A 25,982-nucleotide genomic window follows, 5' to 3' on the forward strand; every position below is an offset into this window, starting at 1 on the left:
TCAGCTTAGAAATTCCCTTAGAAGTTTTAATAGACTTGTCTAGACAAATGTTTTCAATTTCACTTAGTCATAACTTTTGTTTAATTTAATTTTTCTTTCTTTTTGCATGTGTTTTTTATGTGCTTGTTGCTGTTTTCCGTGTGGCTCGTAACAATTATAAACTGCGACTGGCTGCTTGTGGGTGGTCAGGGCCTATTAATCAAATCTGGCGCACAGATAACTGGTAACTGGCAACGGACATCGGGCAACTGGCTGCCAGATGGTCCGCCCCACCCCTCACCATAGACGGATAGACTGACAGTCGAGTCCATTTGATGTACTGTCAATGTTTGCTTAGTTTGACCTCGCTGTGCCACATCATTAATCATAAGGCTCGACTTGTTCTCGGCCGGTTTTTATGTATACACAGATGTATACATATATATATATATATCCACATCCATTGCTGCTAATTGATATTTCAAAGCGAAGAGTCCAATGGCTACTTGAGTTGGGCAAGTTTGGAGCTACCCAAAATTAGCAGGTTTACACTTTTAATTTCTTATCCGTTGCGCCGCAAGCGAAAGTGGCAAAAGCAATTTTTAGCTACGATTATGTGTGCCTGTGTGAGTGTGTGTGTATGTATTCAAAAAACTGGTCTGAGATTAGCAACAGTCTCTCTGAGCTATTAGTGGAATTTCAGTCAAATATAACATAATGACTTTTTGAGTAGCTGAGAAATTATTGATTGGTATTAAAATCATATTTTTTGTTTCTTTTTGTTGGTCGACCTGGCGAATCGAACAAACGCAATGTAGCCCTAGTTTGTTGGAGTTTTGTGGGTTAGTATGTTGCCGCAATTGGGTTGAACAGCAACTAAATACATCGAGAGTTTCAGCAAGTCATCTGCTTGAGCTCATCAAACACCGAGAGTCACGTGGGATCTGTGTAGTTTGAGGCTTACTGATTTATGCGCAGGCATTTAACATTTGACTTTTACATTTCTAAAGCATTTTTGTTACACAAAACCGTACAATTTACGATCACACGCTGTCCCAATACCAATATTCACTTGTACAGAAGACCATAAAAATCCAAAAAAGAACGCACAAAAAGAACAAAACTTTTCCATTTACATAGTTAAAAGTCAATGCCGCATAATTTAACAGGAAATCATTAAGCGTTGTGCACGATGTCCTATTTAAAAATAATTCACGCCCAGCAACAGCAGAAGCAGCACCAAGAAGTTCCATACCCATTCCCGATTCCCCACCTTTTCAGCTGCATTTGCTGCATCGCAGACAACGAGGCATTTAAATGAAACGCGTCTAGAATTAGAACTGTAAACAACATGTGTTGAAATGCCTAATTGATTGACTTGACGTAGTTGACTTGATGGTGGTCTCTGCCCCACCACCCGCCACCCGCCACCAGCTACCCCCTTTACCCCGCATTCTTCCCTTTCTGCTGCTCATTAAATAGACAAACTATGAGTATTGCAACTGATTCGAAACTTATGGCGTTGGCATTCAATCGAGCCATTTGAGCATTTGATGAATCTGCGGAGCGCATCGATCGCATGATGGCTCGTTAGTTAGTCTAAGCCACTTGGCCAGTTAGTTAGTTGCTTTGATTAAGTTTGATTCGATTAGCCGTCGCTGCATTCGATCAGGTCGTGGCTGTGCGAACGCGGAAGAATGCAATTAGCCAGAAGTATTTAATGATGTGCCAGTTGGTCGAAGTTATTCATGCGGCAGTTATTAAATCAATTTTCCCTCAGCCACAATTTATTACTTAACGGCGTTTCGTTTTAGCCATATTTATTGTTATGCATAGCGCACACTCGCTGCTGCTTACTTTGACTTCTATTTTTTTTTTTTCTTTTTGCATTGGCATCTGCATTTGCGTCTTTTGCCAATTACAGTTAACACAGACAATGGCGCATAAAGCATTCTAGCACCAGAGACCGGTGCATGAATGGGTTCTCTGGGCGCTGCTTCGTGGTCGTGGTCGTGGTCGTGGTCAGCTAACTTTCCAATTGGCAATAAAGCATGCGAAAACCAATGGCATTTCTTTTATTTTTGTTCCTTTCTTTTCCATTTCAGCGCACCCGTGTTGACCACAAAATGTTGATTACCGCGCTCAGATACACTACACACACACACACACTCACAGATACAAATGTATCTTTTTTTTGTGCATAACATGGGGGTAACAATGGCATTTTCACGCGCCCTCCAAGCAGCCACAATGGCGCAGAGGCGTTGTAAATGCCCAAAAAAGGTTGCAGCCACAAAGTAGACCAGAACCAAGAACAGACCCAAAGCAATGCCTACTTGCGCCTGAGAGTGAAAGAGCTTTGACTGGTCTGCCTAACGGTAATTCAAGTTAACGAGCTAACGTAAATTAAGATCGCTTATTCTTGCTGCCCCATAACAGCCGCACAGCAGCCAGCCAAAGTAGCAAGTTCTTCTGCAACTAACCAAAAAATAAAAAAAAAAATAGAAAAAAAGAAACAAGACAGAAAACAAAACCAAAATGTGTTTAGGCTCAGCTACGAGTAAACAAAAGAATGGACCAACAACAGCAACAACAACAACCGAACAAGCTTAAAAAATGAGTCGAATGCTTGTTTTATTTTTAGCCACGGCCAAAAAGAAATATGGGAGCTGCCCAAAAAAGGCCAGAAAAACTAGCTGCAAGAAGAAAAACTGACTGCAAGCAGACGGACTGCAGTCAACGCCAACGCACTGACTGTGCCTGCACATGAAAGACAGGCAACTACTGCAACTGCACACAAGTGCCCCACAGCTTACCAGTTCTCTGCAGCTCATCAGCTCCTGTCTATCAAAACACATAGATACACTCGCACACGCACACACATACGCACACACACATGCACACATGCACACACAGCAGGCGCACATCATTTGCATGTGGGCAGTGGGTCAGTGGCAGCGGCTCTTCGAAAGTTGTTTCTGTCAATAGCTAAAAGAGTTCTCAGCATTTGTTCTTTACGGATTTAAAGCTCTTTCACTGTTCTTTAATCTTAACTCGTCATTTGTTCTTTATGTATTTAAGCTCTTTACCGTTCTTTTATCTTAATTCAAAGTCGTTTCTTATGTTCTTTCACTGCGCTTAATCGCAACTGCTGCTTATACCCTGTGCCCGTTAAAAATGAGTAAGAGAAAGGGTATATTGATGCTGTGCAAATATGTAACAGGCAGGACTGTAGGTCTAAAAATACAATCGAAATATGTTCTTCTATGCGTCTGTATCTTTTCTTGATAATCATCTATTTCCAACCCAATCTAATTCTTAACAATATCTTGGAGAAGCCGTACACGAAGTATTTAATTTGTCGGACAACCTCTCGCACTTCCTTTGATTTATGCTATTAGCACAAATATAAATGATATCTTTAGAGTGGACCCAAGGTAACAAAGATATCTCTTAGTCAGTCACCCTAGAGCACTCTTACAAAAAGAGAGAACTTCTATATCTGTTGTAAATTCTTAGTATGATCATGATTTTTTTGATTTTCTAGATTGCCTTCGATATACCTCTGAATAACTGGAGAATAAAAAGAAGGAGGGCCTTCTTATTCCACCAAATTACATTATCTCAAGTCTAACTCATGATTTTCTAGACTGCCTGCGATATACCTGTATATAACTGAATAGTACAAGGAATGGCAGCTTCTATATCTGTTGTATTTTCCTAATATGCCACACCATATTATCGCAACTCTCACTCATGATTTTCTAGATTGCCTGCGATATAACTCTGAATAACATCTTAGACAGCCGTGCAACGTCCCTTTCACTTTGTCTGCTTGAATTATCCATCAACATTTCTTTAGCCCTGATCAACTGCAACGATTCGTTGCGCCTTTTGTTTCAGATTTCGTACCTCTCTCTCTCTCTCTCTCTTTCTCTTAAAACTTCATTGGAATCTTCATCAGGCCGCATTACAAAGAAATACAAATCGATTTTACCCAGTTCTTTTTTTCTCCATCGAGTTTCTGTTATGCAGCGCATTTGCTTTTATGACTTTCGTTGTTGTTGTTGTTATCTATTTCCATTCCCTTCCATCACGCCCATTCTCTGTAGCCATAAAACTTCAAAATGTACTAGATATTTCGTCTGTTCCCTGATGTGCGCAGTATGCCCCACCCAGTTCGGTTCAAGGCAACGTCATCATTTAGGCAGCGTCATCGCGTTTCGATAGTTGTTTCTGTTCTTCTGGTTGTTGTTGTTGTTGTTGTTGTCGCTGCTGGTGTTGCGTGCAACATGCCTGTTGTTCTAGTTGTTGTCATAAAAACGCTAGCGCTTTATGACTTACTTTGAAAATTCAACCTCAACTTTTGCCATTGCCAACTTGGTGCGGAAATAGACTTAATGATCAATTAGTTTTGGCCGTTGACGTTGGGGCAGTAACCTTATGTTGGAGTGGGCCGGGTTACCGTTAGCTTCCGACTGGGCGCGGCGGCGGCATTTGGAGGGCAAGCAGCTACCCGTCCCAGCGTGGCCCTCTAAGAAATCTAATGAGCAACTTTGGCGCGCTGCAATTAACTAAACTCTAATTGGAGACGCTGCCTGGGCATAAAGTGTGTATTTTAAGGCCATTACCGATGGCTTCCTATCGCAGTTGCTTACATAAGACATTGCCAATGCCCGGGATGATGCATCCAGAAGTTGCCGTATGATTGCGCAAGCACCAGAAGCAGCAACAACAACAGCAGCAGCAGCTGCTTTAATTGGAAATTGTTGCGGGGCTAGGTAAAAGCGCATCAGCAGCAGTTGCAGCAGTTGCAGCAGTTGCTGCTGCTGTTGCATCACACACACACACACACTCAAACACACACTCACGTTGACACACAACATCGTCAAGTGTTCTAGTTACGTGGCTGCTGTGTCGTTGCTTTCAATCTTTTGGCGCGTTGCTGGCAATTGCATCACGCAAAGGCGACGTTGTTGATGAAGGCAACGGGTTTTGTCCACAGTTTCAGCTTCTGCTTCTCTTTCAGCTTCAGCTTCGGCTTCAGTTTTAGCTTTAACTTTGGCTTTGGCTTTTCTTGGCTACTTTCTAAAGCAGCCTCCGCCTGGCTGCCTTCTTGGCAGCTCCAGAGCTCGACATCTCCGCATCTCGGTTCACTTGGTTAGTGTGCAGTGTCTTTTAGTTGCTGTTGTTGTTGTTGTTGGTGGTGCTTTTGTGTTTTTGTTTAGCGCCCAGGTAACTGTTTCAACTGCTGGGAAACTGGTGCAAGCATTACTGCTGCTTCCTCTTTTTAGCCAGTTGTTCTCGCTGCTGTCGTTTTTTATTATTTTGCTGCCTCTTTTTTTTACTGCTGCAAGTTTGCAGTTAGTTTTACTGTTGCAGTGGCCATCGAACGGGGTGCGGGCCATGCACTGATTTCGTTCTCGTTGTTCTTGTTGTTGTTGTTCTTATTGTTGTTGTTTCTATGTATGACATTAGTGTTTTTTGCTGCTGCCGTTGCGTCAAATTGGAAATTAACTTGCAACTAGGCTAGGACCTGAACAACTTTGGTCCTTTGTTCTTAAAGTTTTACCTACTATTTTTTTTTTCTATTTCTGCAGAAATTAATTAAGTGCCCTGGCTTCGGATTTATAGAGCTTGTTTTTGCTGTTAGTTAGTTGTTAGTTCTTGTTGTTGTTGTTGTTGTTGCTTTAAGGCCAGCTTCTGTGTCACACGAGATTTGTTCTTGTTTTTGCGTAAGGGTAATAAAAAGTCAAACAATTTTTATAAATTTGCAACAGCCATAAAATTAGTTCGTAAAGTTTTTATTTAGCACAAAATATGTTTATTATATTTGCCTAGTTTAAGTTGCTAATTAAAGGACCGGATGCGAGCACTTAAAACTCAAAGTTTGATGGCTCTCTGGCTAGTTGGGTGAAAATAACTATAAGTCATTAAATTGACTGTTTATTTAAATATCATATAATTATATTTGATGGCACTTGGAAAGTGGTAAACTTCAACATAAGCTCATCCATATTAAGTCTTAATTCAGCTCGCAAGGGAAGTATATTAAGATCCTCTCTAGTAAACTAGAAATTAGAATTAACTAAAGACTAAAATTATTTTTAAAAAATAAACATTTTTTTAAGCTTCATACTGGATAATACCCAGGCTTAATTATCCACAAATTTACAAATAAAATTGACAATCTATAAATAAATTCTCGACTTGAATATCTTTTAAGCAAGTAAATGTCAACCACATCGTGATACCATAAATATGCATTTAAATAATCGTCACCCTGGACAAACAGCTAAAAGTGTCATAAGTCAAATGGATTTTATGGAATAGCAACTCTTCAGATTGATAACTTCAAACGTATTTGAACCTTGTGGAAATATCAATTGCCTGGTGTTAACGATTTATCTGGGGTCACTGTGCAAACAAATGCTCAAACGTTTTAACGCAATTTAATTGTCAAGCTGAGGGCAATCCTTTAGGCCGCCCCCGCTGACAGCTGTTTGATGGATGCGGAAACCCAAAAGCCAAAAACCAAAGCCAGCCGCGACAGCTTACCCGATTAGACGGTTATGCTTAGCGTTTGTTTAGCGTGCGAAGCGGTGGGCGGGGTTGGGGTCGGGGCGTCTTTATCAGCAATCTGTCAGTGTGGCAACAAAGCGGCAACATCATCATCAGCAGCAGTCGCGGCAGTTGCGGCAGCATCAAAGAGGTTGCCTCGCCCCCTATCACTGGCCCCCTTTCGGTCGGTGCGTTCGTGGTTTGCGCTTGACGTTGAATTTACAAATTACAACTAATTAAAAGTTGATGAGTCTGCGTCAGGGAAATCAGGCGCAGGGCCATTGCCCAACCCAACAGATAAGCAAATGAGGAAGTTGCTGCTGCCGGTCAGAAAATTCTATGGAAAATGTAATGCCCGGGCACTTGTATTTTTATTACAATTATATCTATTAGCCATTTTATTTTTTCTTATTTTATTTTTCACTTGCGCAAGTCATCGCAGCGCTGTCTCCGTCTGGCAGAGATGTTTATCTCGAAGATGGTCGCAGGTATCTCGAGATGAGGAGCAGACACATCCGCCCAGCGAAATAGTTGTGAGAGGAAATGTTCCGAGCGCTGCAGTCAGCGGCGATAAATGTGACAAAGTTGCACTATAAAAATGCAAAATAAATGTTTATAAAAAAAAGGAGAAAAAAAAATACCGAAACATGCTTAGAAACATGCTATGGGTATATTCATAAAGTTTTTGCTCCACAGTTTGTGTGGGAATGGCAAATAAAATTATTACGACAACAACGTTGACGGCGACCGTCGCGACAGCCAATTGACTTGTTTGCCACGGCCCACAGAATTTTGTGGCAGCAAAGTAAAAAAAAGAAAAAAAAAACACAAACATAAATTGGACGTCGGAGATTAAATACCCTTGCAGACTTAAAGCAAATGTGCGGAAATTGACTACATGGTAGGTTTGGTAAAAATATTCTAAAAAAAAAAGTTTTTCGCTTCTGAAAGGTATGTTGTATTTATTTGTTTGTTGCTGAGTTCAGGCAAAATCTTGAAAAACAAAAACATTTTCCTATGCAGCTATATAGATCTATAGTAGTCCGAAGCTTCTCCGTGAGGAACATAGTGAAACTCATTATTTTTGAGTTCTGTAAAGATATAATCACTTTAACAGATTTTTGCTAGTGCTACTACATATTATATCTTAATTTTTGAATTCAGTAGAGATATCTTATTTTTAAAAGATTTTTGCTTTGGTGGCTCTATGTTATTTTTGAGTTCTCTAAGGATATATTTGTATACCAGTTTTTTTAGAGGTTATATGCACATCTGGTATGGAAAGGATTTGGTATGCATCACACTTAAGCTCGCAGTTGTTCATACAAAAACACATTTTCCGACTGATTGTTCCAATGTCAACTGTAAAGTAGCCTGATTCGGCGGAATCCGACATGTCCACAGCAAACAAACGGATTGCATAGATTGAGCTGCACAACTGAAGGACTAGTTCGCATAGACACAGGACGTCACATAGACAGACAAAGACAGTACGACTCTTTACTATATACTATATATATATGTATATACATATATACTGATAAAGAATATATACATATATATGCTGAAATGCGTTACAGATTTTGTGATCAATTTTTAGTACCCTACGCAAGGGCATAAAAAAAGCCACCAAATTGACTCAACAATTATGTTGTCGTTGTTGTTGCAGCCTTGACTGTTGCTGCTTCTTAATTAAATATTGTCAACATGTAAGCGATGCTGTTGTTGGCTTTGTTTGTCAAGATTTGCACTCAACTGCAATTTGATGAGGTGGCTCCCATTGCGGTCTATCGGTGGCCGCTGTTGCATGGCAGCAGGAAGTGCGAAAACTATTAGTGGCACTTATTTATTCATTAGAGGCAGTTAGAGACACCCAGCACAAACACTAATGGGGCACACATGGACACGGCTACACACGCACACACACATACTTATAGAGCCATTTGCCAGTTGGTCCAATTATGCAGCTCACTGATGATGACAACGGGGCAAAAGGATGCGAGGGCCTCGGGATGTGGCTGCTGCCTCTGCTGCTGCTGCTGCTACTGCTGCTTATGTATTTGCATAACGTCGAATGACGTTGCAAGCAACTCAAGCGCTTATAATAGGTTGCACAAACGTGTACGAGTGTCTGTATGTGCGCATCAAGTCAACGCACTCGGCTTTTATAAATTTGAACTTAAAGCTAAAGTTCAATGTGCGTATGCGTAATACGACCAATGCTTACCTAAAGTATATTTGTGCTTGTATCTTATGATGATATTCACAGATTTACAGATTCACAGATCGCGTCGCTATCGGCACACACAAATCAAGACCGAACGAGAGACCAAATATGATTGTATGCTAAAGATGATATTACTTATAAGCACTGGCAGCTGCTCGCTTTGCCTTTTGTTGTTGTTGCTTTCGGTTGGGTTTGCGTTTGGGCAACTTTGCGCCGCATGGGACCGATTTCTGCAGAACAAGCGAGACTCTCTCACACACACACACGCACACACACCCGCGAGTGCACACACACTTCGGCACAATAATAAAAGCGTAAATGCTTATTTATTTGCAAGTCGTTCACAGAAATGCGCTTGTATAATTTATGAAGGCAAAGCACACGACGACGCTGGGTCTGAGCTGGGGGTTGGCCATAAGCGGGGGCTGGTGGCGTACGACAACGCGAACTCGATAAACATTTTGAAATGCGAATTGAACTTGTTTTATATGCGTGTATATATATGTATATATTTGTATCAATATATTTGTATTTGTCTTTTTGTTTGTTTTTTTGGCCGTTGTTGACTGGAGGGTTATTAGAAGGAAGCGCCTGCAGGGACCGCTATAAAACCCCGGGACACAAAATGACCGAAAGCGAAAGCGTCACAACGCGACGGTAATAAGAACAAATTGGATAGCACACAAAAAATTTGATTGCACACCGGATACTTTTGATTTTTAGTAGTATTTGGATTTTGATTTGAGTTTTCGATTTGAATTGTCAACGGTTACAGAGTGAAGCCTGTGGCCGCCCATCAAGATTGACAACACGCGCGATTCACCGACTGCACTGAACGAGTCCGAGTGGACAACTGGGTTCAGTTCAGTTGAGTTCATCAATCAAAACGATTGCCGAATGCAATTGCCGAGAAAAGCGCCTCAATTGCAGCCAAACACGATCGAACCGCACCGAAAACGAAACCGAAACCGACACCAAAACCGAATTCGAAACGAAGAGACACGCGACTGTTTGCCGAATTAGCTACGCGTTAGATGCGCTCCAAGCGTGCGTTCGCGACGACGTTTCAACAGCAACTGCTTGGGTCGTTCGCTTGGAGCTGCAGCACAATGGGCTCCGTGTGGAACGCATGTGATGGTCTGTGGATGGTGTTGGCGGCGAGTTTTTGGCGCCAGCTTTGTAGACTTTTTCAGTGCCGGCAGTTCAGTGAGAGCGTGGAGAGCGAATAAAAGAGAAACAGAATTAAAACCAAGCGGCACGTGGAGCTGAAAGCCGGTCTCCAAGTCGATCAGTATGCATAGTGAAAGCCGTGATAAAACCGTTATAATAATCGAAATATTTGCAAATGCACATAAATATTACCAAAAATTTTAATGCACCGCATATGCTAAACTGTTTTCGTGCGATACACCCGAAAGAAAACAATATTCTCAACATTTAATAATATAATCCAAATTCAACTACATTACTTCTCTTTACCTGACATGCAATCATTTCCTTCTTGCTAGCTTCGTTCAAAATGCATTGCACGTGTTACGAATACGTCGAGCAAAACAAACTGTAAAATTGTGTAGACTTTGAGAGCGCATGCGCATGCGCCGAAAGCGCCAAACCAAGTGAGAGAGAAAGAGAGACCATGACAGAGCCGGCGATGGCAACGACCACAAAAATAAACGCATCGAATTGCCATCCACATGAAAAAGACACCACCAAGAGCAGAAGAAATAGCAGCGGCAGCAGCCAGAGGGCTAACTCAGAGGGTTGACGGGGGAGTTGAGTACGTACTGTAGCATTAGCATCTGTTTTATATCATGGGCCGCTTGCGAGGCATTGCTAAGTAACTGATGCCTGAAGATGTCTAATTGTCTTAAGTGTGCTGCTAGCTGTCTGTCTGTGTGGAGAAAAAAAAGGGGAGAATCAGCCCGATTCAAAAATTCCTGGTTATAGTTGATGCCTATTGATGCCCGGCATTTGAGTAGCAGCAAACAGAATTAGAGAATTTTCAATATAATTTGCCATGATTGTGGATCAGAAGACGCCACTAAAGCGCGAAACGCTTTGGAATGCCCAAATGGATGAAAAGAGGCTGGAAAGTTTGCGTGCCGTTTGCGCCCAGCCCACTATCGAGCATTGGTCATCGTCCAGCACAGAGGGAAAGGAATTCCAGCTAGAAATTTATCTACGCTAATTTCCGAGCTAAACTTGTGTAATAAAACCGCATCATCGACTGCAATTTTCGCTGTTCGCGTGCCGTTGTTGCCAATGTTGTGAATGCAACTCGCTTCGCATCTGCCAGGTCTTCAGAACTCTTTTTTTTTCGGCTCTCCAGCCGCAGTCTTGCACTTTGGCAGTCTTCGCATGAACGCCTCCAATTTCTCATAGAACCTTGGCTTGTATCGAGGGGGGGCCTGGCGTTTGGTTTATGGTTTATGCGCCGCCGTTTTTGGTCTATTAAAATGATTGCAGTATTTACGTTGCGCTTTTCAACCATAATTTGTATTTGCTATGCTCATCATCATCATCATTGAGTGTCCAGCATCGTTTTTTTGGTATTTTTGCATTCAATGCGCTCGCTTACTTTGTATCGTTGCCCAGCCAGAGTCTGAGTCTGAGTCGGAGTCTGAGCCAGGCCAAAACCCAAGGCAGCCGCAAGCATTTAGCTCTCAATGCTGACCCGTTCTCTATGCTTTTCTATTGTTTATCTACGTCGCGCCAGGCACAACAACAGACCCGATGCCAGGCCCATGTCCATGCCCAAACCCAGACCCAGTCCCAGACCCAAACCCAGGCCCAGGTCCAGGCCCAGGCTTGGCCTTTTTGACTGCTTCTCGCCTGCTTATGCGTTAATATTTCTAGCTTATCGCCGGTGGCGTCACATCGGCGTATTTACAATGATTATTGATCGCTTAATACGAATTTGTGTTTTATTTTTTTTTTTTTTTTTGGTCCGTCTGCTTTTTATTTGTGCAGCTTAGAGATACATCGATGTGATATTCTGGGCCCGGTTTCAATTTCTGTTTGTCTTGGGCGCAAATATTTGAGCCAAGAGCTCCCATGATCAATTACAGCTGAGCTGTGGATCCAACTGACAACTCGCAGATAATGTCAACGGCATCGTCGCGCCTTTATAATTTGTCCGCGCCATGTGAAAGTCCATTATGGTGAGCGGCAAAACTTTCAATTTCATACAGTCCCTGTACACACAGTCGTCATTCAAGCTGATGATTATGATACGATGATGTGCGGTACCCAAGATATTACACTGCATACTTACATACGTAATTACCGCAATCGTTGTGCGCTTTCCATGCATCAATTCAATCGTCTTTGGCTTACTTGCCTCACATTAATATGTCTGAAAGTCCCAGAGAAACCATACAAAACAATTTAACACTGTCCGACTTGGAGTTACCCTTTGATAAGGCCTGAAAATGATCTAAAAACATAAGAAATATGATTGAATTCATTTTATTGCTGCGATTATGTTCTAGATATTATATAATATATGTATATCGAATAAGTCTGGCCCCGAGATCGGCTGGGTCAGTTGCACAAAAAGCTGTGCTAGACAAAATTAGCTGTATTAGCATATATATTTATCACTTATAGTGTAGGCAGCCCAGCTGACAGCCTCTTTTTTTTTGCAGGGTATATATAAAAATCGTGCGTACAATCAAATTGAAACTACAAATTGCAGCAAGTTGGCACAAGAAAATGAAAGAAAAAAGTGAGTTCAAAGTCAAAAACCACGCCCGCAACGCGATTGAGGACAATGAACCCGAGTTTAGCCCTTTAGATTGGACCGAAAGTGTAGCATTAAATAACCTGTTTAAGTTTGGAGTTTTTTGCCCGCACTTCCGTTTGCTGCAGAAGTCTGCTAATTTTGACAGATTACAAGGCATTCACTGTAGCCCCGGGCCACGGCTTGGGTAAGCCACCAGCGAACACTTTAATCAATAGCTCGCTGGCAGGCGATGGTTATATGGTATTTTCGGCCCGTAGCTGCACATTGAACTGCCATAAATTCGGTGAGCTTCAAATGGTGGAGCTGCCCAGTAAGCCACAGTAGCCACCCTGCTGCTTTCAATTACGCGCAGAACTCCCCTTCAAAAAAAAAAAACATAAAGGAGCGAAAAATAAAAGTTGCAAAGAATTTATGAGCTGCACGGGCGAAAGCATTTACGAATCTGCATACAGAAACCAAAAGAGCGAACCGCAGACGACGCCAACGATTAAGCACCGCAAATCAAAGCCAAAGCCAAAGCCACAGCCACAGCCGCAGCCACGGCCAAAAGCAACACAAATATCCGTAAACGAAACCGAAACCGCGGTAGCACCAGCAGCAATAAAAAAGACCCCGGCAAAAGTCAAATGACAAATGCTCGCACTTAAGAGTTTTGGTTAAAATGTCGCTGGCCAAAACCGAAAGGCAAACATAAAGTGTTGAATGCTGGCGGAAATCACTTGAAACCGAGTATAAATCAAAGGAAACAATAATGGAACACACCAGGATCACGTAAAAAACAAAGAAAACAACAAAATATCAAGTGGAGAAAATGGAAAATGGCGATTGCAGCTTCCGCTTTGGCAATGATAAAAACAAAAAAAGGAAACAAAAATGTAAATAGTTTAAAAAAGTATGCTTAATCAAAAACGCGTGGAAAAAGTCAAATGAGTGAGCAATAGTGCAAATGCATGACAAACACACCAACACACACACTCACACAAAAAGCAGCAAACGGAATGCCAGGACAAAGGATACAAGTCCTGACAGCCAGCCAGCCAACCGGCCAGCCGGCCAGCTAAGTGAGTGATTTATGGGCCTCTGTCAACGTCTCTGCCTTGAACTTGCGTCTGCTGCACGTCTGGACAGGCTTAATTGGTGCGGCTTCCTACAACCATTTTTCCAGCTGTCATTACTCACTGCATCGCTTTTCAAGGCAATGCAAAGAGGAAAATGTTTGTCTATGGCATACCCTGTCACAAGCTGGTCAAAAAATTGCAGCTCGAGTTGATAACAGCTTCGGCTTGGGTGGTAGATTCCAGTAAGCCTCCTAACCAATAACAGAAGTATGCCTTGTAGCTGAAACTACACCAAAGCAACGCTTTAACTAGTTGTGAATTATAGCGGACACAATTTGAAAAGTGCATTCTCTCCAAAACTGAATTGTGCTTTATGTAAATTCAGTTCGCGCTTGATGGCTTGTCCATGTAAAATAATGAGTATTCGAGTTCGAGTCCTCGAATAGTGTAGGGATTTAGTGTAGGTCAGGTATTAGTCAATGCTACTTCTGATATAAAGTTAACATTACTTAGATATTTTCGAGTGCCATAATAATGATAATAATAATAATTATGACAATATTTACAAATAAATGTATGTCCATTCTGTCAGAATAGATTATTATTAGAGTTAAGAAAATCTAGAACAACATATAGGCCAATAATTCTTAAATGTCATTATCATTAAGCTGAAGAGATAATATTTTTTAGACATATTACTATTCTCTACGCTAAGAATTACTAAAAGTTTCGAAGTCCAACTTCTTTCGCTCTATCTCTTAGAAAACAACGATAAAACCTATCACATAGACCTAAAAAAATTAAACTTGAAGCTCACCCATTTCACTTTGATTCTCAAAGAGCAGAAGAGTCCATTTTACACATACCTCGAGACAACGTATAGAGCATAATTAGAAAACATTTTACAATTCCCACACGCTTAATGCATAGACAACATTTGCTTAACTGGACGGTAAAGGGGTATGGCTTGGCCTACCCGATTGCCATTTAAGGGATTATAATTTTTGCATTGCCCGAAAAACTAAAAACTTCAAGCGCAAACTTTGCAGACAGTTTTTGTGCCATTTTGGCTCGACATCGGTGGGAATTGTGATGGTTTTTAGTTTTCAGTTTTTATTTCATTTTACGGCATTTGAATTCAAATGCGCTTTTAAATCGGCTTAGTTAGGCGAGCTGCTTTCATGTTCCTGATGGCTTAAATGAAATACGCTCGCGCGAATCCTGCCCAAAAAAAAAAACAAAAGAATACCTGAATACCCCATCAAAGGTGCTTAAATAGTTGGGCAGAATTTGCATTTGTGAGAAATGTCAACTGATTTGAGAGGAAGCACACGAAAAGCTGCCTTGTGACCGTGAGCTAAAAATATGTCTAATCTAATCAGCGTCATTTTCACGCCCAGTTTCATTGCAAAGCAGGTTAAGTTTTGAGTACTCAGTCTTTGACGCATCTCGACGCAAAAGTAATTGTTTTTGTTAGACAAATAGACGCAAACGTGATGTGTTATGCCTACTTATAGCCAGACACGAACGCATTTGCCACCGAAACTTCGCAGTTAATGCTTGATTTCCTATTGATCTACGAGCTACAGCTACCGTGGCACGTGTCGAAAAGTTTCTGAGTTGGGAAGCAGGGCAGGTCCTGGGCGGGGTTTTAGTTATTTGTTTATTTATAGGACATCCCACTGTCGGAAAATCCAAGAGAAATCTATAAAATGAGGTTTAAGGAATAATAGAAATTTAATTTATTTGTATAGATTTGTATCAAAAATTAAGTTTGTATTTTCTGAAATTATTTATTTTTAATTATGCTCACTAAATTATATTTTTTAAATGAATAGAGATTTAAATTATTTTAAATATATTTAAATATTTTTGATCAAAAAATATTTGAAAGGCAATTAAAACCTAGGAAGCTTTTCAATATATTTAGTTCTTTCCACATTTTGTTCTTTAATTTCTCAACACCAATACATTTGAACTTTCCTAGAAATACATTAATGTCCGAAAAAACCCTAATCACAGCGACTAAATTTAGTTTTTGGGTTTTAATCGAATTGCTAAACAATCGCGAAAAGTGTTTGCCAAAAATAAACTGGCGCTCAATAAAGGCTGACAAACGGGCCATCATCAATTATAAGGCAACAATTGTACGCCCATTAAAAAGAAAGAATGAAAAACAAAAACAAAAACAAAAATGAAATACGACATAAATATCGTGTTGCTTATAAATAAAAGCAAAAAGTTTAAACACTGACACCGGCTGACAGTGGCGTTGGCCACTTAATCAAAATTCAGACATGGGCAAACAATTCGCATTCAGTTCTGGCCCAGATAACAACAATTAGCCCCAGCGCCCAACGGCAAGTGGCAGAAAAGCCCCAACCTAGAGCCTGCCGCCTACAGTGGCGATTTATGTGCTCTCTAGATAACAACTGGCGAAATTGCCTGTACAAGTATTAAAAGCGCCTCACTATTAATATAATAACTTAGTAATATCTATTAGCCAGAAGCGTACGGCGTACGTCCACGAACTTGTCGCGAAATAGTTGTCAGTGCGAAGGCCCAGCGACTGGCCGTGAAAACGCATATCTAAAAAAAAATAAAGTGAGCGTTCGTGAAGTTCGCGATTCTAAATTATGGATATCCTTTCGGCTCTTTTGGGATTATTTTCAATTGGATTTGTGGCAACAGCCAGCCTGAATACGGAACTAAGCCAACAACAGCTGCAGTTGGGTTAGTTTTATTTCTCGCTTTTTGTGTGTGTGTGAGACGTATCCAAAGCTTGAAACAATAAAGATCCTTTGATACAATACTATATGTGAATGGAATTCTATATATGAACAAGAAACACCAAATTTTATGAATATTAATTTAGCAACAGAGTTTTTATACGGAACGGAAAAATAAATATTTTTGTATTATTCATCAGACTCGGTAAAAATTTAAAGTCTCAACTAAACGAAGAGTACAATTTCTCGATTGTCATACAATAAATATTGATTGGAAAATTTGATTTAATTACTATACGCTTGCAATAAATTTTAGTAATAAATTTTTTATGTTTCTTCTGGTTTTGTGAATCAATCAAGGCGCAGGATGCCTGAAGTGTTGAAAAATATATATAAAATCAAATGTTTTGTGACTAGGTACAAGCTCTTTTTTCTCCTTATCTAAATGCCAAAACATGACTATGAACCCAATGGAAAATAAAAGTTTTGCTTAAAAAAAATCTTTTACAAGCTATAGCCAAAAAGAAACTTCAATAGCCTCCAAATATATATTCGGAAAATACCTACTGATATGAAATCGGTTCTGTAATAGAATGAATCTAGCTAATTCATATAACATTTTTTATCTCAAATTACTCTTTCGCAGTCGGCAATGGTTCGTATACCTCCGTTGATGCCAGCCCCAACTTTAACGTTACGCTCAACCTGACCGACAGCAGCTGCCCCTCACTGTTGAACGCGGACTCTTTGAGCCAAACGGAGCTAATCACCCGCCTCACCAGCAACTGTCGATACGATCGCCTGGAGCCGCCCATAACGGTCAATGCTACCGGCGATATTGTGCCCCTTTCAGTGAACGCGCGCTTTTATATCTATGCGCTGAAGGATCTGGACTCGAACGACTTGCAGTTCATGCTGCAGGGATTGCTGCAGCTGCGCTACAACGACTCCCGCTTGGCCTTTGCCAACTATGCGCCAAGCCGCGAGCAGCCCATTGTGGGTGATGCCAGGCTGCGGAATATGCTTTGGGTACCGCACGTCTTTCTGGCGAACGAGCAGAGCTCCAATGTGCTGGGCACCAACGAAAAGGATCAGCTGACCACAATTTATCCAGATGGCACGGTGCTCCTCTCGACGCGTATACAGGCCACGTTGTACTGCTGGATGAACTTCCAAAAGTTTCCGTTTGACGACCAGAAATGCACCACAATACTGGAGAGCTGGATGTACAACACTTCGATGCTGCAGCTGCACTGGGAGCCCACAAATCCTGTGAGCTTTCACTCTCAGCTCCAGCTGACGGAATACGATCTGTACGGTTGGGTGACCAATGAGTCCATCACCATCTCAGACGCCTATACCATGTCACATGGCGCTCTGATGGGTAACTACAGTGCGCTGAGCTTCAGTGTGCTGCTCAGCCGTGAGGTTGGCTACTATGTTATAGACTATTTTGTGCCCTCCATGATGATAGTGGCCATCTCGTGGGTATCCTTCTGGCTGCAGGCAGATCAAACTCCGGCACGCTCCATGCTAGGCTGCTCGACTTTGCTCTCGTTCATCACGCTCTCGCTGTCGCAGGAGAACAGCCTATCGAAGGTCAGCTATGTAACCATGTCGGAGGTTTGGTTCCTTGTCTGCACCGTCTTCATCTTTGGCAGCCTCATGGAGTTCGCTTTCGTAAACACAATTTGGCGACGCAATAATAATCTGGAGCTGAAGAAGCGCACCACGAAATATATTGTGCGCTCCACCTTTGTGCCCAAGCTGAAGCGCAATCCGCGCAGCTTCAATCGCAGCACAAGCACAATGAGCAGCTGCAACAAGGTATGTGGGAGCAATCCGAACAACACAGTCATCACCATCGAGACGCCCATCATCATAGGCGATGGCCTGAGCAGAGAGAACTCAGCGATAAGCTTGGAGGAGTCTAATACCAGCATAAGTTCCGGCTCCACAGCGACGCTGACTGAGACGCCGAACGAGAAGCCGGCGCAAACATTTGCGACAATGACGCCCAAGGAGGTGTCGCTGTGGATCGATCGCAAGATGCGCTTCGTCTTTCCCCTCGCATTCCTCATATTCAATGCGCTCTTCTGGACGCTGGTCTACTGCCTCTGACCGGTTACCGTGGGGAATGCAATGCTCAAAGTTCAAATACGCCAACTCAGGAGCAGGCGGAACTGTGCTGTGATGATGCCACAAATCGTGTTGAAATATAACAGTTTTGTCTCTGGCGTTTAAGTAGTCTAGTCTATAATACCTAAAGTTGATGTGTCATATAGTCGTTAAGTGTTCGTATTTATGGATTTTATATTAAATACAATTTGTATACTCGAGCTGTGGCAACGACTTCTGGATCACGGTGGGTTGGGGCTCAATCCACAAGCTGGCAGACTGCTGCACACTCAACACCTCGGACTTAAGCCCCACGCACGTACGGAGCTGATAAATTTGTGCTTATTAGCCAGGCGGAGGCAATAAAAATAATGCCACTCGAAACAGGCTGCGGCAACAAGTTGCACACACACACACACAAAAACTGTTCCCCCATGCGCGAGAGTGTGAGAGAGGGGAGAATCGCTGCTCTATTTGTATCAATGAAAAAATCATAATGCCAGCCCGCCTCCCCAAACACTGGCGCACGGCACTTGGAGTGGCTCCACCAGTGGATGCCACTGCTCTACCATGGCTGCTGCTCAATTTTTAATTAATTGCCTATGATGAGTGTGTTGAAAAAACAGTTGGCAGCACCCCCCCCCCCCCCTCCCGGCACCTTCTGCTCTGCCTTGCTGGGGGGAGAATTATTTTAAACTAGCGGCTCGGCTACTTGATAAATTAACGGCACAGGCAACACGTAAATTGTTTTTAAATTGCCTTATAAATGAACTTCAATTCAACTTGCCATAAACAATGTGCAAAAGTTGCGCATTTTATTGCGCACTGGCCGCAGCATGGCGAATTATTTGCATACCCTGTACTAATACGCGATGTGAGCTGTAAGGGCCGACGAATTAAGAATTCTCGAAAATTCATATAAATGTTATTTACTTAGTAAAAGCTTAACCAAAGGGATTCAAAATGGGTTATGTCTTTCCGAAAGTTTTTTTTTATATCCGGTTTGTTTCATTTTTGTACTTTATGCAACATTTATTGAATTAAGTTATAAAAACATTATAATAAGACTACAAATACTGTTATCTTAAAATATTTTAATTTTAATAAATTTAAAAAAAAACTAAATTTAAAAAACTAACAAAATAAATTGAATTTAATATTTGGGTAGAGAGTAGCTTCCAGTCAATCACTGTCGATCAAAAAAAGGGTTATATATAAATACATATATGTATATATGTGGGTACGAATGTGTTGAAGTAGAGCGCATCTTGGTCAAGCGCTAGCGAGCTCTTGCCTTTTTCTGGGCTGCCTGATCTTCAGTTGAGAATTAATTTGAAGTGCTCATAAGTCAATGCAGTCGCTTGGACGTCATCGTCGCTGGCTTGGACCAAAAGGCAAAATTTGTTATGCAAAGCCAATATCTGGCCATCAATCTTGCAACGGTTGCAGTTCCTGCAAAACTGTAAGAGGCAGACAACTCGTTTTGCTGCCTGCCACTCCGCTGCACTGCATCTGACCGCGAGGTGTACATAATGAGATGTAATCTGTCAAAATGAAGTGTATCGCAGGCCCACAGCGACAGACTGCTACCTTTCCTCCCGCCCGCCCCCCTCGATTGCTTGCTGCCTGCCTTTTGATGGGGCAGCAGCACTTTGGGCTTTCAGCACAGTTTTTTTTTTTGCGTCTGCTGCACAAAACTTTTGCGGCCCGGCAAGTTTATTGAACCCCACAGCGAGTGGCATGGCGAGGGCTGCTCGATGCCAATGCCTGTCGAGCTGCACGACTTGAGTCCAGGTGAAACACCCCTCATTTGCGCAGCGGATGTTCCCATGTCACCTAGTTAAGCCCTGCAGCATGATAGATGCCTGCGACAACTGCCAACAGCTGTTTGTTGTGTATTTATTAAACTGCACCCGTTTATTAAGACCCAAATATGAACTCTCAACAGAAACATTTTTATTGATGGCTGCATCAGCCAATAATGGGTCAACATGCTGCACTTAGACCCCTTCAATGGGTACATCTCGCCCCGCCCCCCTCCGTTCCGCACCGAGCGAGTTCGTTTACACGCCGTCTATTTGCCTGGCTTAGCTTCCGACTCCCGCAGCTGTGAGAAATATTGGGCCACCTTCTGCCTGCCGCTTCTCCCTCCTTGGGTATGGGCTGCATAATAAGCAAGTGCTCAAGTTCAGTTTCGTTTTTTATTTCGCATTGCTGCCTCATCTTTTTCATCTTGTGGGTTTTTTTTTCTCCGGCCAGTCCGCACATGAGAATTACAGACATTTTCATTTATTATTATTGTTGGCCCAGCCCCTCCTCCGGACTGCTGTATAATTTGCAGTTAAGTGCTGGGCCCATTCTCCCACATGTCCCCAGCTTTTGAAGCATGAAAAAAAGTGCCGACCACCAGCAAAAAATTTTTGTATAAATCAGAAGTATAAGTATAAATATATGTAAACAGATAAGACTAGACAAAGAAAACTGTAGTTAATGCATTCCTATAATTAAACCACATGCCTAAAAGTACAGGGTATATTGTGCCTTCAATACAAGTAGAAATTATGTTAGTTTTCAGCTTATGCTTTGCTCAGGGAATTATTTCTTATATTGATTTAATTTAACTGAAATTGGAATTAGAGATAGCATAGCTTGCATGTAGTTATTTTTTAGATAAATCCGGAATATTCTGCAGAGTGTTGCCCAAGTCGAGCTGAGTGTGTTGACAATGGCATGTTGGGTTTTATTTTTAGATGGTGGGAAAATTCTATTTCAAGTGGCGTTCAAGAGATTGCCTATCTAAACAAGCACAAGTAACCAGAACAAGCAACGCCAGCAACAACAACAACAACAACGAGACCAACAACCACAATGCTTATTGTTGTTAGTTTTTGGTTAGCCAATTTTGAGCGTGGCGTTGGGTTTGGTACCAGTCCAGTCACGCTCTGTGGGCGCTGGTTCAGAAGTCAAGTACAACCGTCGTCCATTTGGCCGAGGCGTGCGAATGAGCTCAAGTCGGCGACTAGCCCCGCATGCAATCAATAGCTTAGGCGGGCTCTCTTTATGACTAATCGATGCCTTAAATAACTGGCCAAAAGGGCTAATTTGGCAATATCCATGTGCAAATTTAATGCACGTCCGTTTGGATTAAGTTGCCAAGCGGGACCAGACCAGACCAGTTGATAGTCGTCCAGCTAAGCTGCATGCCTAATGAGCCAGCGAGGAAGCGTCGCTGTGCCAGCTGCCTCTGTCTTCTGTCCCCCACATAACCGCTGCCTTGTTCAATTCAGGTATTAACATGCTGCATGCTGCACAACCTATTAACAAATTGCAAACAAAACTTGGCCGCACAGTAGCAGCCGTAGGTTTAGGCCAAGTGGGCGTGCATACGAAATTACAGTACCAAATAAGGAGGGGGCTTTGCAGCTAATTTAATAGAATGTCGAACGTGGAACGCAATGCGTTAATGCCAAGCACCTTGCCAGCTCCTAGGGACGCTGTGGTCGCTTGCCTTGACCCACGATCATGATCATGTTCACGATCATGATGATCATGATGTTGATGTTGATGCTGATGCTGATGATGGCGCCCGTCGATTAGGTGCATGCAACAACGGCAGCAGCAACAGCAACGTCAACAGCTTGGCCCGTTTAGTGGCGCCTCATGTTGCCAGAGATACGAATCATTCACTTGGCTAAACCGCCCAAAGCCAAAACGTTTTGCACGTTTTTCCAATGAAGCTGCAACTGGGCGCCGCGCTCATAATTAATGAAAACAACTTGTAAGTGCAACTGGTTGCGGATGTTGTTGTTGTCGTTGTTGTAGTTGTTGTAGTTGTTGTGGCTGTGCCTGCGGCCCTAAGTCCAATCTATTTGACTGGCCATTTAATTTGGCAAATGCCTGTACAGGTAGCCATGTGACAGCAGCGCCAATCGCTGGGCCCCCGGTTATTAATTAGTATCTTCTTATCGCTGGCCCCACTCGACTGCTACATTTGTCATAGATATATGGCGGGGGTGTGCCCCGTTTGGCCGCGACGTCAACGCTTGCCTAGCTAGCTGCTGATCTTATCGGCCAAGTCCAAAGGCGGCGTGACATTATCTTAACATCCATGTGCCTCGACTGGCTTATGCAGTGCTGCGGCATATCTCGAATGCTGTGCTCATCCGTTATTTATGGCTTGAGGAAACCACTGTGTTTGATATATATAATGTTCAGTTTCGGTTTCTTTCCTTTGCCAAAGTATGCAACTTGAACCACATTAACCCACTTACAATTTTATGAGCAGTGGTGCTTAACGTTAAGCAACCTTAAAGCATGATTCAGCTGCTTATTGGCTTGAGCTGTGCTTTAATTAGACACGATATCGATATACTAAATGCAACAGCGCGAGGCCAGCGCCAAAAGACGGCGCCACCAAATGCCGCCATTGACTCTACAGTCGCGGCCACGCCAGCCACAGACGCCGCAGCCAATGCCAGATGATAATCAAGTACAGCATCAACCTGCTGCGGTTATCGCACCAAGTGCGCCCAGACAACCGCACGGATACGCTTAAGCGCAAATCATTTACTGCCACAGACCGACTGTTGATGAGAAGCGCAGAGAGAGGCTGCACAAACAACTTAACAGCTATGCGCGACAGTGAGTGCTCTTTAATTTATGAGGGCTATGATTGATTTACAAGCCATTTAATTTATATAAAAACAAGATATGCGGAATATCAGAAATATTTAAAAAATAACATTTTTTATATAAAATATGGTTATGAAATACAAGTGAAAAGCGCAACAAATCAATTAAATTCTTTAGAATACTGAATGAGACTGTATTTTGTTAGAGTTTTTAATAAGTAGCACTTGCCTGTTTCCCACAAAAAAGAGCAGTTAAGTATTTTTTTCTTGCACATTACACACTTTAAAGTGAGTTACTTCCTTTGATTGTTGAACTTTCCCTTTGTGAATGATTCTGGAACTGGTAGCCAGTCTTCCAGTCGCATTTTATAAAGCAAATGCAGCAGCTCTTGAGAATATTTTTTGGGGCGGCTGTCGCTTTGGGTGCCCTAACAGAGCAAGCAAAACTTTTGCAGCATGCAACTTGGCAACTCGGCCATTACTTCCACTAAAGAAATTAAACATCAACGGGCACACACACACGCACACACACATTGCTCAGACACAACAAAGTTAACTACTATGCGAGCGCAGGCAACATGAAAAAAATTAGTTAAAAGATAAACATGGCACGCCAGAAGCGCACAGACAAAGGCAAAGAAGCTGCATGTTAGGGGGGAGTATAAATGCAAAGGGGGCGGGAGAGGGTGGTAGGTTTCATCGTGTAGCTTTTAGCGTTGTCTTGATTATGTGGGCTGCAGTAGCAGCATCAGCAGCATCAGCAGCAACAGCAGCAGCTGAAAGACGCTCCAAAATAAGATACTTGCGGTTTGCATTGTAGCTGCAGCCGTATCCCTGGCAACTTCTCAGGCCCGCTTATTGTTGTTGCTGCACAATGGCATAGCGCAGCAAAAATAATTGCTTCAGGCGCATTTTTAATATGTCCAAATAACAAAGCGTATTGCCTCCAGCAACTCGGATAATACAGTAATGCCAGATGCTAATTAAATACAAACACGTGGCCGCATAACTCAAACTGCGAGTAGAACAGACAGCAGGTTTCTAAGACTTGCTTGGTGCCCTTCTCTTTAACTTGTAGGAGTATAGTACAATTTCCATCATAAATACATTTTAAGCGCGCGTCTCCCGAAAATATTTCACAAAGCGCGGCCTTTGTAGCTGGAGCACCCGCAAACATTATTGTCGTACTGCTGCTTTTAATTAAATTCATAAATCAGCAGGAAGACCGACGGACAGCCAGACATAAAGTCGGACAGACGGCCGGACAGCCGGACAGGAGACATGTAGAGAGCGTCTGCAAGCTATAAAATTCTTGAGAAACGGCAACGGCGACGACTTCAGTTCAAATATGTGTTTTATTTTATTTTTTGCTTATCTTGAAATTGTGCCAACCTTGCAATGATTTCCGCGGAAAAAGCTAAGCTCAAGGACCCGCACAGATTGGCACCCGCACAGGATCCGGGCTCTCGATTGCATCTGGTGGACCTTAGTAAAAAAAAATTGTCAGGCCACAGTCAGCTGCCACTTGATGCCTCAATGAAGGCTATTGAAATGCGAGCTGGTGCTCATAATTTGTCTTAATTGAATGATGTCCGGGCTTGGCGGACGTGGGGGGCACAGAAACTGCAGACGGATTCCTCTGCTCCCTGTCCCTTGCCCGCTGCTCCTTATGTAGATGAATGTCAATAGCGGCAAAATATTTGCTTTTCATTGTTCATGCAAATGCAAATGCAAACGTAGACGTCTGCGTCGCGTCTTCAACTTTTCACTTCATAATGGAAAGTTGCGAAAATATTTTGATTAGTTTCTCCGACTCGCCTTGGCTTGGGCATGAGTTTGCGTCTGGGACTGGGATTGGAGCAGCTAAAATAATTAGTCTGCTGAGAGTATTGTTTGTTTGCATTTGCGTCAAAATACAAAAAGAGAAATAATAAAATAAAATAAAATTGTGGAAAACTTTTGTCTATGAACGTGCACTTTTGGGGTCTATTTATCTAAGGGAACACGCAGCCGCATCAGCAGCCATTGTCAGACTCAGTTAAGCGTATTTACTTTGAGTTTAGGGCCACATTAACGCCACAGCTGCTCTGAAAAATATACTTCAATCAAAGCAAATCAGCTTTAAGCTAAAATAAAAACATGTTTACAGTTGTATTTGAACTCGATATATACTTTATCAATAAGAAATAAAGAAAAAGCTTTCGATTTGAAATCAATATTTCATAGCTAAAGGAGTCAGCAGGGAATTTCTAAGAAATATTCTTTTCTCGAATGCAAAAAATGTAAATACAAATGTTATCTAGAGAACACATTTCTGTTAAAAAGTGCGTTTAATTTTAGTTGAAACACAGCTAAAACCAAAAAAGGCTCTTCAATAATTTCAATCTGCTTCTAGACCACAAAACCGAATCACACTCAAATTTCAAAGTTGTTTTCGCTCCTGGATTTATGGCAAAAACTTTGTCAGCCAACGGAACAAGAGCAACATCAACAAGGAGAACAACAGCAGTACAAGGAGCACACGCACAATGACACCATGGAGACGCATTAAGCACACGAGCAAGTGGCAAATTGTGGATCGCTGTTGTGGCTGTTCCCGGCCAGCTGTTAATGGCAACAGTTGTCAAGCATCACGTAGGCAGCCTGACGGAGCGAGGCGGGGCAAGGCGAGGCATAGCCTCAAATAGGTATCAGTAGGTCCATACATAAATAAATGCTGTCAGCAGGTACATTTTTCTTTTTTTGTAAATCAATGTACAAAGAGCGATAAGAACGTACGGCTGTGTAGGGGTATTGGCCAAGACTATCTATAGCTGTAGTGTGGCCCATGTCCGCAGCACTCCGCACCGTGTGGCACGTGTGGAATGAAATATATCCAGCAATACTAGCAAAATAAGTGGCGGTGTGAAGTGTGTGCTGGCATTTCTCAGCCCG

At 42.2% G+C, this 25,982-nt stretch overlaps 2 protein-coding genes and 1 long non-coding RNA gene across 6 annotated transcripts in view; 2 read left to right on the plus strand and 1 right to left on the minus strand.

Annotated features, from left to right (window-relative positions):
* The window catches only part of LOC135435944 (band 4.1-like protein 4A), a 62,874-nt gene extending 53,042 nt beyond the window's left edge, over positions 1-9,832 (minus strand). For all 4 annotated transcript variants that reach the window (XM_064693232.1, XM_064693231.1, XM_064693230.1 and 1 more), the window contains exon 1: positions 8,768-9,832. The gene's annotated coding sequence lies outside the window, so the exon portion shown is untranslated. The remainder of the gene's footprint in view (positions 1-8,767) is intronic.
* Positions 9,833-15,971: 6,139 nt separating this feature from the next.
* pHCl-2 (pH-sensitive chloride channel 2) lies at positions 15,972-18,638 on the plus strand. Its single transcript, XM_064694378.1, has 2 exons — positions 15,972-16,303; positions 16,946-18,638. Exons 1-2 carry the CDS (start codon positions 16,207-16,209, stop codon positions 18,418-18,420), a joined length of 1,572 nt encoding a protein of 523 aa, XP_064550448.1. The 5' UTR covers positions 15,972-16,206; the 3' UTR covers positions 18,421-18,638.
* Positions 18,639-25,238: 6,600 nt separating this feature from the next.
* On the plus strand, positions 25,239-25,777 carry LOC135436701 (uncharacterized). Its single transcript, XR_010437577.1, has 2 exons — positions 25,239-25,372; positions 25,444-25,777. It is a non-coding gene; the product is annotated as an uncharacterized LOC135436701 (long non-coding RNA).
* The last annotated feature ends 205 nt before the right edge of the window (positions 25,778-25,982 follow it).

Source organism: Drosophila montana, unplaced genomic scaffold, assembly GCF_035044405.1.
Source record: "Drosophila montana isolate Dmon_TW-CO22-7 unplaced genomic scaffold, ASM3504440v1 contig_3733_1, whole genome shotgun sequence".
Taxonomy (NCBI): domain Eukaryota; kingdom Metazoa; phylum Arthropoda; class Insecta; order Diptera; family Drosophilidae; genus Drosophila; species Drosophila montana.

Bases quoted from the DNA above. Each gene is read 5' to 3' on its own strand.
- pHCl-2 (XM_064694378.1), top strand. From the start codon at position 16,207: ATGGATATCCTTTCGGCTCTTTTGGGATTATTTTCAATTGGATTTGTG. The intron at 16,304-16,945 runs GTTAGTTTTATT...ACTCTTTCGCAG, and splicing joins CCAACAACAGCTGCAGTTGG to TCGGCAATGGTTCGTATACC.